Source organism: Seriola aureovittata, chromosome 4 (genome assembly GCF_021018895.1).
Source record: "Seriola aureovittata isolate HTS-2021-v1 ecotype China chromosome 4, ASM2101889v1, whole genome shotgun sequence".
NCBI lineage: Eukaryota > Metazoa > Chordata > Actinopteri > Carangiformes > Carangidae > Seriola > Seriola aureovittata.
In genome coordinates, this window is record NC_079367.1 from 3,632,531 (window position 1) to 3,646,082 (window position 13,552).

The following is a 13,552-nucleotide window of genomic DNA, read 5'->3' on the forward strand; positions in this document are numbered from 1 at the left end:
AAAATCCATCAAATGTCAAACAATAAAAAAAAAACAAAAAAAAAAACACAGAGTATATCCAGTAAAACGTGACGACATCACAGTGACATTACCAAGACAAATAAATCAGCTGGAGAGATGTTTTTAGTCTGGTGGAAGCGTATCAGTAAATCTCATTTTAATGTGACCTGTGTGGATTATTTGAGACGAATGCCTTTTTTTCACAGTAGATGAAGCACTCTGCTGCGGCGAGTCCCGCCGGGAGTTCAGCCGCTTCAATTTACACAGAAAGGATGGATTCATTTGGAGCCAGTGGAGGCAGATCACTCAACATCACTCATCAGCCATCAGTGACGGAGAGGAGGCGCTTTTTACTCCACTTTCATTTCCACTCGCTGCTCATCTGCACATCCAGCCGCATTAATACAAATGTGGGGGGAGGAGGAGGAGGAGGAGGAAGAGGGGAGGGGGCGGCACAAGGAATTTGCCAAATATCAGCGCTTTGTCCCCACCAATGACTCAATTGGTGGGGATGGGTGGTGTTAAAACAATTCAATGTAAAGCTTGCTCCAGGGATTTTTACCTTTTATAAATTAATTTTGGATTATTTTTTGACATGACCCGCTGGTCGATGTGATGTGATGAGCAGAACATGCAGCGGGCTGCAGAGTGTGTGCCTGACACGCACTAAAAGTGGGCGATTTAAACGAATACACTCGATGCTTCGCTGTTTGTTCCGCGTTGAGATGTAGTCAATCGATTTTCAGGTTTGAATTATTCCCGTAATATAATCCAAATTTCATACATCACGGTGACAGAGAGGAGGAAACCGACCTGGGCCACAGCGGCCTTGTGCTTCTTCATCAGCTCGTTCAGGTCCTCCTGGTCCTCCTCCATCCTGGACTGCAGGTCGTTCTTCTCTCTCTGCAGACGACTCAGCTGCTCCTCCAGCTGAAGGGATGGAAAACAACAGAAGAGCGGTGAACACAGACGAATCAGATCCAGCTCTGTTGTCATTAAGTCACAAAAACTCACAGATTTCTCTGGTTTGAGAAACATTTGGGATATATAACGTAAGTCTAGATGTTTTGAGACATTTACATGAGGAGAAGTTACAGATTCTAACTGTTATTTGATACCAGTGGACAAGAACACACTTCTCTACACTGCAGTTTTCTTGCACCATCTCCATAAACTGTTGTAAAATGTGAAGAAGTCACAGTCACAGACGCTGGGCTTTGACTTTGTGGGTGTGCCGCTCTGTGCACAGCAGAGCCTTCTCTCTGAGGAGAGCCCTTATTAGCTCTTACACAGCCCCCTGTGATCACAGGGCCCACCAGGGATTATTTCAGGTCCCCAGTCACAACCAAGACATCCAATTAGAGGCTAAAAGCTAACAGCGGCCGTCTCGCACCTTCGGCCGAGGGGAGGGGCTGCGCTGCAGTAATCCTATTTCTGTAATGACTGGGATAATATACAAAAGACAGAGAGGGGAGGTTGGTGGTGCAGGGCTGTGGATTAATAAATGGTGACTAATGTGAAAAGGCTAATGAATCAATTTGCACATAGCGACCAGATAAGAGGAGTCGGGGACAGGCAGAGCCGACACTGTGGCATCCGTCTTATTAAGAAACAGGATGTACGAACGAAGCCAAGTCACCGAATCAAAACACAGCTTTAAAATGAGGGTAAAATGCGGTTATTCTGTATTTTATTATTATTAACAGCAGCCACTGCTGAGACGTACCAAGGTTTACCTCAGCAACTAAAAATATCCACGGTGAATCTGGGGCAAATTCATTCACACAGCTCACTTTCCTTTTTTTAAAAATCCACCATTCGCCTGAACGAGGAGCTGATAAAAGCTGTGAGAGCAGCTGCAGCTCGGCATGATGGGGAAAATATTGTGATGGACACTTAGGGGAAAAAAATAAATAAAAAACGTGCCAGTCGGCAGCACCAAACTGTCATAGAACACGTTTAACAATAGGCTGTCAGTGCAATCGCAACCCAATTACGTGGGTTGGCCCTCAGTTTTTTTCCTCTCTGGAAAAATAAAGCTTTCTAAAACATGCGACACCATTTCCTCAAAACACTGCAATTATGCCAGGGGAATGATGGGAAATGATGGCCCATCTGAAAGAAATGTTATTTGCATGATTTTTATCTTTGTCCATGTGGCCAGTGATGCTTCAAAAAAAAAAAAAAAAAAAATCCTCAATTTCTGCAATAACCGTGTCTGTCATCAGTTCTCCAGCCGCAGAGGTCGTCCTCAAAGACATCGTTTCAAAACAAACAGCTGGTGACACATTCATCTTCTCTCCGCAAAACTCTCCTCTTTCACATCCGATTTAGCCGATCACACATTTTGTGAAAACAATTAAATTGCATTTGCTGTTTTTCTTTTGTTTTTCTCTCTCTCTCTCTCTCTCTCTCTCTCTGTGTGACAGAGAACAAAACGTCTCTAAAAACTAAATGATGTCGGTTAAGATGAGGTCGTCCACGTGAAAGCGCACAGGGCCAGAAGCTGCCTGGCTCTACGAAGCAAGTAATGTGTGATAGCCACTTAAAGAAGTGTCGCGGTGGAACTGATAAACAGCGAGGCCTCCACTTCCACAGGCGGCCGGTGGCGTGTGCTGGTGAATTACGACTAAAAAGACGGAGCTAATTAAAGCTGATGAGCTGTGTTGTCCCTCCACCGACCGTCTCGGCCATTAATATCATGAAGCTCGGCAGAGTTTAACTGAACCTTAATGAGCCTCTCAGACAAACTAATATTTACCTGCAGATGTTTTCATGAGTCTGAGCGGAGACACTCGCTCACGTCACCACGCACCTGTCAGAGTAACATCTCGACAGTAAGAGCAACAGCGTGATGTCATTTACAAAGAATGACGCGCCGAAGTGAGTTCACGCGCGTTCACACCTTTTTGTTGCTTTGAGCGCCACATAGTGTAAAGGTAGATCTCTTCTGATTGGCTCACCTGTTGTTCCTAGAGCTCCAGAGAGAAGCCCGAGAGGAGATGACAGGCAGACACAAAAGTCAAATGTAATCAACAGAATTAAAGTTGCTACTACTTTTTAAAATTCAATTATTTCTTCATTATTTAAAAAGAAAAACAAAATTATCAGTAGATAAAAAAACTTGCCTGGTAAATTTAATAATCTTAATTATTTTTTCTTTCAGATTTTAATTATTTGTAATTGATACATTTGCGGTTGTTTATTGCAATGTGTTAATTGAATTGTAATTGAACACAACAAAAAAAAGTCTATTATTATAATTGTGTTGGCAAAGCTCAGAATGAGAAACTCCATCCATCCATCATCACTTCATCCATCCATCCATCCATCCGTCCATCATTTCATCCATCCATCCATCCATCCGTCCATCATTTCATCCATCCATCCATCCATCCGTCCATCACTTCATCCATCCATCCATCCATCCATCCGTCCATCATTTCATCCATCCATCCATCCATCCGTCCATCACTCCATCCATCCGTCCATCATTTCATCCATCCATCCATCCATCCGTCCATCATTTCATCCATCCATCCATCCATCCGTCCATCATTTCATCCATCCATCCATCTCCTCCTTGTACGTGCTCCTGACCTGCAGCTGTGTCAACTCACTTATCTCTTCCCGTCACTTCACTGTGGACATTTCTAAAACATGCAATCAAACTTACTCAAATTAGTTTAGCTTTCGGCGCCACCGTTAGCACCGGTTCATGCAGCCGGTCATTTCTCTTTAACAGGCAGGAGAGAGGGGAGAGAGAGAGAGAGAGAGAGAGAGAGAGAGAGAGAGAGAGAGAGAGAGAGAGAGAGAGAGAGAGAGAGAGACAGAGAGAGAGAGAGACAGAGAGAGACAGAGAGACAGAGAGAGGGGACAGAGAGAGAGAGAGACAGAGAGAGAGACAGAGACAGAGAGAGAGACAGAGAGAGAGAGAGAGAGAGAGAGAGAGAGAGACAGAGACAGAGAGAGAGACAGAGAGAGAGAGAGAGACAGAGACAGAGAGAGAGAGACAGAGACAGAGAGACAGAGAGAGACAGAGAGAGAGAGAGAGAGAGAGAGAGAGAGAGAGCACGAGGAGATTAAACCTCACTGATACACAGAGTAAGATTCACCGTAAATGAGTAGCAGGAAAAACGTGGGAGTGAAGAAGTGAAAAAAATGTAAAAAAATAAATAAATAAAAAAGGCAGTTTGACCGACACATGGAACCAGATCGCCATGGGAACAAGGCAGGAAGTGAGAGAAGTCATGCCAAAAGGACAGAAAAACATAAAGGTCAAAATAGATGAGGAGAGGCTGAGATGGGAAAGAAAGAAAGAAAAAGGAAGTGAAAACTAAAGTTGTGAAGAAAGAGACAGAATAAAAATGTGGATTTTTACATGGAAATAAGAAAAATCCCCCTGTTCCCCAAGAAAATAAGAACGGTGGGAGTGAGAGGATGAGCTCTGAGGGAACAGCTGTGTCCTCTAACCCCTCATCTCTGGCTAAAGGCAGTGAGCTGACATGTCTGCTGCAGCCCTCCTACCACCACAGATGGTGCAGCCTCATAAAAGCCTCAAAAACACAACCTACGCCATCACCACTGACGACCGTTTCCACAGGCTGTGACAGCTTCAGCTTTTCCCTTCCTCTTTAACAACGACACGCAGTAAAAACTTCATCGTTAAACTGGGTCACGGAGGAGGAATGAGGAGAGCCGTACTGACCCCCTGCTTCGTTTTGGAGATGTCCTCCATCTGAACGTGCAGGTCTTCGATCTCCACCTCCATGGACTTACGAGCTTTAACTGCAGCCGCACAGGTGAACTCGGACTCCTCCAGCTGGGACGGACACAGAAATGGAGGGAAATGCATCAGTTCAGAGTAACTCAACACCAACATGTGTTAAATCATGAGCACAGTCACATTCTGTAACACGGTCGATCGATTCTGGTCCACTTCCTTATTCTAGAAAACATATACACATATTTTGAGAACCCCATAAAGAGCGGCGGTTTCCAGCCTGAGGGTCAGAGCCGACCAATCACAACATAAATCTGAGGATTGGAAAGTAGAAGCAGAGACATTGGCTGCTGCTTTTTTCTCAAATTTTGAGACCGAAACTTTTCAAATGAACCAGTCTGCGAAGGAAATATCACCCTGTGGTTGAAGAGGCTTCTGCAGCCAGTCACAAAGGCTGGGAACCAGTGATCTAGGTTTCTAATGGTTTGCATCATGTGCAGTTACAGTCACAACCGACTTTTAATTTGAAACGAGATCTCGAGCATGTGACCGACTGTCATCAGGACGTAGTTACATCTATGAACGTGTGATGTCACGCACCTGATTCTTGAGCTGGGCGATCTCTCTCTTGCTCGGTGCGTTGTTCTTGATGTGGTCCAACATGATCTGGGCGTCGGCCAGCAGAGCCTTGGTTCTCTTCAGGTCCTTCCTCAAGCGCTTCTCGGTCTCTATGTCGCCACTTCTCACCTGGAAAACAGGCACAGGTGAGGTGTGATCAGAGATCGGCCAAAGACTCGATTCATTTAACCAGTTAAATTTAGTGTGACCACATTTCAATTCAATTTACAAATTAAATTTACACGTGGAAGAACAGTAGAGCTGGAAAATCAGATCAACCAATCCTATTACTCATCAAAAAAGTTGCTGAGTCAATTTCTGTCGATCAACTAATTGATCAATTGTTTCAGCTCTAGAAAAGTGTAAGTTTTGAACCTTTTCTGATCAAAAACGAAACTTTGTTGATGAAGTTTTGAGAATTGGGAAAGAAAAAGCTCAAAGTGACATGATCCACATGTCAATAATCAATAATATCAACAATAATTAACTGGTTTGGCTGCAGACGCCACCGTCCTCTCTGTTCCCTGGATGTCTCATCAGCCTGACCTTCATCAGTGTCTCTGTGTGTCTCTAACTGCAGTCGGCAGAGTCGGATAAATATTTTAACGAGTCAGTAATAATGACTCCAATTATATAAACCCCCCTACATCTCCGCCCACACACCTTCAGGAGTAGAAGTGCAAATAAAATCAAGGCCGATCTGTTACAATCCAACTCTGCACGAACCAGACGGTGTCGTGACTCACACCGGTGATCCGGATCCAGGTCCAACAGGACCGGGATCCATCAGACTGTGGTCGCCGAGCGGTTACCTTGTCCTGAGCTGACAGAAGCTTCGACTCCAGCTCCCTCTTCTCCTTCAGCACCTTCTGCTTCTCATCGTACTCTTCCTCAAGCTGGACTTCCATTTGCTTCAGCTAAACACACACACACACACACAGAAATTGGTAAATCCAAAGTTCTATCTGATCACGAAAACTGCTGAACTATGACAATAATCAATTATTGTGATTATCGTCATGAATTGTAACAGTATCTGCACTACATTTTGTGCCAATTCATCTATTAGATGTGGAGATATTCAAAACCAATAACTCATTATCACATTGGCTGTAAAAATAGATGAATTCTAACACTCTCCAAAAAATCTCCCATCATTTATTTATTCAGCTCAATCCTTCATTAAATAATACATCAGTGTGTAAATGTCACTGTGGAGTATTCCCAGCTCGTGTAAGTGTAGAAAAACCTAATTATGTGATGGTGTGTGGGCTAATGAGGCCTCCATCAGCGGAGGGCAGCGATGGGGTGTCGGCACTGACAAAGCAAAACAAATACAAAACAGCATTAATAACAGCGACGGTAACAGAGCTGAAAAAAGATGAAGCCAGATTCCAACAAGCAAAGTGGCGGCACACGGTGACGGAGAGAGAGAGAGAGAGAGAGAGAGCAGCAGGTAAAACACGGAGAACGTGTTAACAGCAAACGGCATCAGCAACAAAATGAAAGCAGGGACGGATCAGGAAACAGAAGTGTCTCGGTGACATGTGATCACCTCGAAAAGAGGGTGTGATTACAGATAACGATCTGTCTCTGATGTGCTACTACTGTACAGCTAGCTAAGATGCTAAACATGCTAAAGGCTCCTGTTGCTCATATCTGAAAAGCAATGAAACTAAATAATAATAATAATAATAATAATAATGTTTATTTATAGAGCACTTATCAAAATCAGAGATCACAAGGATAGAATAACAAAAGAAACAACAAACACATTAAAACAAATTACTCAAGATAAAAATAAAACGATAAAAACACAATAAAAACAAACAATGTAAAACTATGTGAAATATTTAAAATAAATGATTTAAAAGCTTTGTGACAGAAATGTGTTTTTAGAAGCGATTTAAAAGATGATACTGATTTTGTGAGTTTTGTTCCAGAGCCGTGTTGCCCTGCAAAAGCTCCGCCCCCTTTAGTCTCACATCTTGATACAGGATTATTTTTGTAATCCATCAAATGGCGTCCAGAACACAATCAAAGACTTATTTTAAAAAATTGATTGACATAAATGCAGCTTGAATTGACTTCATCACTGTTCACATGTGGAGCCGTGGCCCACATTCAGTTTTTCTTTTTTGTTTTTTCATATCACACATCGTAGGTCGGCTATTTCAGACAGAACCTTTAGAACTTCCTGTCAGAATAAAAGCTCACAGTAGCTTAAAATAAAGCATTGCTGCAACGCTTTTATTTAGTGGACAACATCGCTAAAGAGGAAGTGACTGATGTGTGACTGTTTGTGTCTGTCACTCTTTCTCAACATGGAGAAAAGTATAATAATCAACTTCAGGTGAGGTGGGGGAAGATTCTCAATTCAGACATTATAGATAAATCAATATAGAATATTATTGCAGGAACTAAACGTCAGGAAATCTTGTGTCAGCTGCTTGAGTTTTGACCGTATTTGATTGGTTCCTTTCTGATCTGGACTGCCTTCAGGAGTGAAGAAGCAGCAAAGTATAAATGCTTTTCCACATTTTACACCTGCTTCCCCTCAGACTTTAAATCACAGCGAACTGAAACAACAGTGTGCAGTGAAACATGAGCATGTGAGCGTAATGAACTTCACCTTCTTGCTGCACGACTGTCTGATCTCTTCCACCTCGTCGTCTTTGCTCTCAATCTCCTTGGAATGGGTTTGACGTAAACGCTCCATCTCCATCTCCAGACGCAGCTTGGCCTGGAAGAAAAACAGACACTTTACGCTCCGCAATCACCTGTGGCTTAAAAGAACACTTTGCTGAACATGTACAAGGGACCTGACACGCTGCCGGTAAATGTTAAGGTGCTGGAAAAGCAGTTTGGTAAATCCCTGCTCTATTCTGTCTTTAAGCCGACAAAGCAATGACTTAAGGCGCCGGTACACTCCATCAGAAGTGCCTGACCAGCTCCACAGTTCCTCTCAGTTCTATGGAGTCACTTAGCTTCTTATTCTTTTTAGCTTCTTTAAGTTCATTGTTTTGATTTTTCTTTTAGCAGCTGAAGAGCCAGATATTTTTCTCAGGAGCTGATGAAAACAAAAGCTACAGGAGACTGAATTTTGAACTTGCATCTATCTCAACTCACTCCAAACTAATGCTAATGTTTTCTGCTGTGTGTGTGTGTGTGTGTGTGTGTGTATGTGAGTCTGTACCTGTTCTAACATCTGGATGGTGCCAGCCTGCTCATCCAGCTCCTCCTCCTGGTCCTTCACCTTGGCCTCCAGGTCGCGAAGCTGCTTCTTCACCTGAATCAAACATTATACATCATACATATATATTCATACAGTACATAGTTTCAAGTTTCAATACAGCAAAAAACACAACACAAACAGGAACCTTGGCCAGCGATGCCTCATCTTTGGATTCCTGGGAGTTGAGGTCCTGCAGCTCAGCCTCCAGCTGGTCCAGCTTCAGGTTGACTGCACACACCTCCAGGTCCTTGTCCTGCAGGACAGATGGTTTCAGTCAGAACAGAAGGGAGGGGGCCGTCAGGGGATTACAGTTTGAACACGGCACAGGGACAGAGAGATGGCTGAGCAGTTATTTACTCAGCTCAGCAGGTCGGTATGAGGCGCACACACACACACACACACAAACACACACACAACCTGGGTTTATGATTTCAAACACATTCTGTGTAGACATGCATGCTGCAAACCTGCAGAGCTTTAACAGACATGTAAGAAAGATGTTTCTAACAGACTAAATAAAATATGTTAAACTATAAGTTTTTAAAACTGATGCATGACACATTTACTACACTTACTGCCCAATGCAACAAAAGAAACAGTCCCAGCATGCACTGCATTTTACGGGTGTGAGAATTGTCACTAACTGGTTCTGGTTCTTATTACATGATGAGAACCAAAAAACTGGACTGAACAGACACGAACCTCGAGCTGCTGCCGGAGGCTGAAGGCCTCTCCGGTCAGCATGTCCTTCTCTCGGGCGAGTTTCTCCCTCAGGCTCTTCTCCCTCTGCACCTCCTCCTGGGCTGCACTCAGCTCACCGTCAAACCTGCAGGCAAACACACACACACACACACACACACACACACACACACACACACACCACACACACACACACACACACACACAACACACACACACACACACACACACACACACACACACACACACAAGGATGTTCACACTCTCTGCACAGCACGATGCTACAAACAATCTGGAACACAACAGTTTTCTCTTTACTATTTGTGATACTACAGGAAAACCACTGGACCCTCCTCAGTGTGTGTGAAGTCAGGTGTGTCTACAGACACCTGCTCAGACATGTGTATGTGTGTGTGTGTGTATGTGTGTGTGTGTGTGTGTTTGTGTACTGACTTTCTTTGCTTCTTCTCCAGGTCGTGGTTGCGGCTCTGCTGTCCCTCCAGGTGAAGTTTGGTGTCCTGCAGTTCGGCCGTCAGTCGTTGAGTTTTCTTCTTCAGCTGCTGGATGTTTCTCTGGGACTCCTCGTTATCGGCCTGCAGGTCGCTGATCTGCACAATCACACATACACACACACAAACATCTGAACTGGGGCCGTATCACAGAAACTTCCTTCCTAACTTGCAAAGCCTATCTTTTTTTTTTTGCCGAGGGGATTTTCAGAGTGAAGCGGCCATTTTTTTGTTTGTTTCAGTGAGAAATCTGATGTGTTACCAAAACACCTCAGTGGGATGAAATGAGAAAAAGCAGCACTGGTTGCTAGGTAACAGATATAAAAGTTGATAACCGATGTTGGAATGAGTATTTAAGATTTCCTCACCTGAGGTAAAACAGGCTCCTTAAAGTGAGTTAAGAATTGCTTCTGTATTAACAAATTACAACAAATCCTGTCTTATACGCTTCCCGCCTTAACTTAAGACTGAAGACAGGAAGTTCCTGTAATAAGTCCGCTGGGAAAGAAACATTAAGATACACCTAATGACCCGGGAGCCATGGAAGCGTTTAATAATGAAATTTCAAGCCAATCGATTTAATAGACCTTGAAAAAGTGAAAAATTTGAGTTGCTGGAGGCACAAGAGGATTTTTCAAGAGGCCTACGCGTCGTCTAGGTGATATGAATGATATCAACAAAATTCAATGGTAATTTCATGCCAAAGACTGAGTGTTGATGATTTGGGAAGAGTCTTATCTCGCACCACGGATGATAAATGTATTGAAATTGATTTCATTCAATTCTGCTTGAAAACTTAAAATTAAAATCAATGAATTCCACAACACACAGAGAGAGTGACGCTGCATGGTGGTCGTTACTGTGTGTGTGTGTGTGTGTGTGTGTGTGTGTGTGTGTGTGTGTGTCCGCTCACCCTCCTCTCCAGCTGCCGTTTGTTCTGCTGCTCCACCTCCAGCTTGTCGTCAAACTCCTGCTGCAGTCTCTTCTTGGTGAACTCGATCTCCCTGATGGCTCGCTCGTACTTCAGCCTCCACTCCCCTCCTGTCACATCAGCACGACAGTCAGCCGCTTATTCCTCCTCGGATGCATTTTTATAAGACTAAAAATACCGTTATGACTCAACTTACACATAACTAAATGTTCTTCGAGTGACATGAAGAAGACCTTCATGATAGAGTGAAAGCAGCGCTCGGGTACAAACAAGCAAAGCTGTTCAAACCTACGCAACAAAAAGCCACTTTTCAACATTCAATTTTCAATCCATCACAAAGGCAGCCGGTGGCCTGACCGCAGGGGGCGGGGGGCAGGGGGCCGGGGCTGAATATCCTCGCTTCGTTTTTCACTTTTAACTGATCCATTTCTAAAGTACTCCTTCAGACTGGATTTTTCTTGGCTTTTGTCAGAGCACCAGGCGGACGCCACCCCTGCAGCTCCCACACCTCCACTGAAGAACACACGCTGGCCTTTTCTCTCAGAGTGAATTACCACTATTAGAACGTCTGTGTGGGAGTGTGTGTCTGTACGGTTCACACACACACACACACACACACACACACACACACACACACACACGCGCACACACACACACACACACAAAACCACAACACAAGTTTGATGATACAAGCTTGTCAGGTGGTGTTCATCCAACCAGATGTTTGTTATTGTGACCAAATGAAGTTATTATTGTTGAAAGACTAATTGTGATCACCTTTCCTTTTTCATCGATACAGTTGCTCTGTGTTTGGAAAACACTCACAGTGCAAAGGAAAAAACAGAAACTCTGGCAGTAACTCAATGCAATTGGTTTTTAACCTTCTTTGAAATTTTGTCAGACAGATGTTGATCCAATTTTGTTGTGACTTTTTGATTCTGTGATGAAAATTATCAATTAAGCCTAAAATGTTCCAGAAGCTTCAACCACAAAACAAATATTTCAACTTATTTGAAATCTACAGAAGCCCAGAGAGGCAAGTGAACATTTCTGTTGCCGTGATCATTTTTTCTTTCTTCATGTGTGAAAATAAGTTGGAAATTTTATCTCCATGACAACTGAGCGACTGTGCTGGAGTGTTTCTGTTATTTTGTCCACAGTGTCTATGTGTTGGAGGAGTGTGTCTGACCTGTGTCGTCATCATCCATCTCTCCATTGAGCTCCGAGGCCCTGATGAGTCGAGCCTCCATCACCTCCATCTCCATGGACTCCATCTGCTTCTTCATGCTGTCGAACTTGGCCTGGAGGGAGAGACAGGAAGAAGCTGTGAACACATCTGTCTCCGGAGCTGAACCCCGGACTCATCGTGAAGTGATAACAGCTGGTTTTTAATGATGCTGTTTGTAAGAGCTGCTGGGGTTCGAGTTGAGACGTCACTCACGATGGTCAGAGCCAGTTACTGACCACACAACGGTCCTGGAGTCAGACTCCTGTCGGTTGAAGCTGTAACCGTGGGTTAAACCTCTCCTAGTGTTAGCTGAACCCAGCCAGTGGCGTAAAAGGCCTGACTCAGTGAGCCGGTCAGAACTGAAGGAGTCATCCTCTGCTGCCAGAGAAGTAACTGTCCACCGGTCAACGGGATGCAAAGGCCATGTTGCTAAGCGACTGAAAGGGCGAGAGCTTCACTGACGAAGTTGCTGCCCTATCAGAGCTGTAACATGTGAAGTTAATGAGGGCTGCGTGACTGAAACTCAAAGCTGTGCTGCTTCGGAGGCTGCATTCGAGGAGCGACTGCGTCCCAGCGACGTGACCAGGCCGTCCTATTTTTTCCTGGACAATGGAGGATCCAACGGGCGGATCCGTCACGGCCCGGCCTATCCCATGATTCATTGCACTCCGGTAGTGAAAATAATGTGGCAGCGAACAACAGCCACACACAGCCTGAGGATTACACTTTTAAATGTAAGTATTTGGTTTCAGCTCTAGTTCAGCAGGTAACGGTACAAAGACCAACCGTCTCATTTCAGTTTGGTCAACGATGGTCCACACCTTCGTGGACCTCGTCCCCTAGATTTGGGACACAGTGACTTTCCCTCTGTGTGAATACCCAGAATGCTCCATTGTGCCGCTCCCTCCATCACAAACACAACAAGACAAGAAAAATCCATCCCACATTTCTAACAGCCAGGCCATTTGTAGGCAGCCCCTCCCCGCGGCCATCCGAGCAGACACTGGATGAATCTATCTGAACGCCCCCCCCCCCCCCCCCCCCACACACACACACACACACACACACACACACACACTCCCACTTCTCCCCCCTCCACATAAAAATTGAGAAACAACTCATGTCAAAAATGTCAAATCGTGAACTAAATGGATCGAGGGAGCAGCAGTGGAGAAATGGCCTGACAATGTGATTTCAAAATTACAGCCATCACTGTGTGTGTGTGTGTGTGTGTGTGTGTGTGTGTGTGTGTGTGTGTGTGTGTGTGTGGCTGTGAGAGAGGGGGGCAGGGAAAGCAGGAGAAGAGGCTGCTGGTAGATGACAGAGAACCAGGGCGAAGCTTGGAGACAGACTGCGTCCGCGGATGAATGACAGGATGGTGTCACTGGTGCAGGTGTCGGTGCAGTGGTGGCTGATGGGAGATTAAACACTGAGTGGATATAGGGACAGGCTCAGGTTCAATACTGCACTTAAATGCCATGTATACAGTCCAGTGAGAGAGTTTACGGCTGTGAAGTGATCCCTTCAGAGTCAGAGCTGCACTCAGCTCACACCAGGCTCCCGCAGTCTGACTCAGACAAATCGCAGTTGCATGTAATTTCATCGCAGG

The 13,552-nt window shown here is 44.5% G+C and overlaps 1 protein-coding gene across 10 annotated transcripts in view; it reads right to left on the reverse strand.

Annotated features, from left to right (window-relative positions):
- Positions 1–13,552, reverse strand: part of myo18ab (myosin XVIIIA b) — a 107,369-nt gene that overhangs the window by 19,892 nt on the left and 73,925 nt on the right. For all 10 annotated transcript variants that reach the window (XM_056374954.1, XM_056374953.1, XM_056374952.1 and 7 more), the window contains 11 exons: positions 11,905–12,016; positions 10,698–10,825; positions 9,729–9,883; positions 9,279–9,402; positions 8,722–8,829; positions 8,538–8,630; positions 7,974–8,084; positions 6,154–6,258; positions 5,324–5,470; positions 4,709–4,822; positions 814–930 (listed from right to left, as the gene is read on the reverse strand). In XM_056374954.1, coding sequence (XP_056230929.1) covers positions 814–930; positions 4,709–4,822; positions 5,324–5,470; positions 6,154–6,258; positions 7,974–8,084; positions 8,538–8,630; positions 8,722–8,829; positions 9,279–9,402; positions 9,729–9,883; positions 10,698–10,825; positions 11,905–12,016 — 1,314 coding nt within the window. The remainder of the gene's footprint in view (positions 1–813; positions 931–4,708; positions 4,823–5,323; positions 5,471–6,153; positions 6,259–7,973; positions 8,085–8,537; positions 8,631–8,721; positions 8,830–9,278; positions 9,403–9,728; positions 9,884–10,697; positions 10,826–11,904; positions 12,017–13,552) is intronic.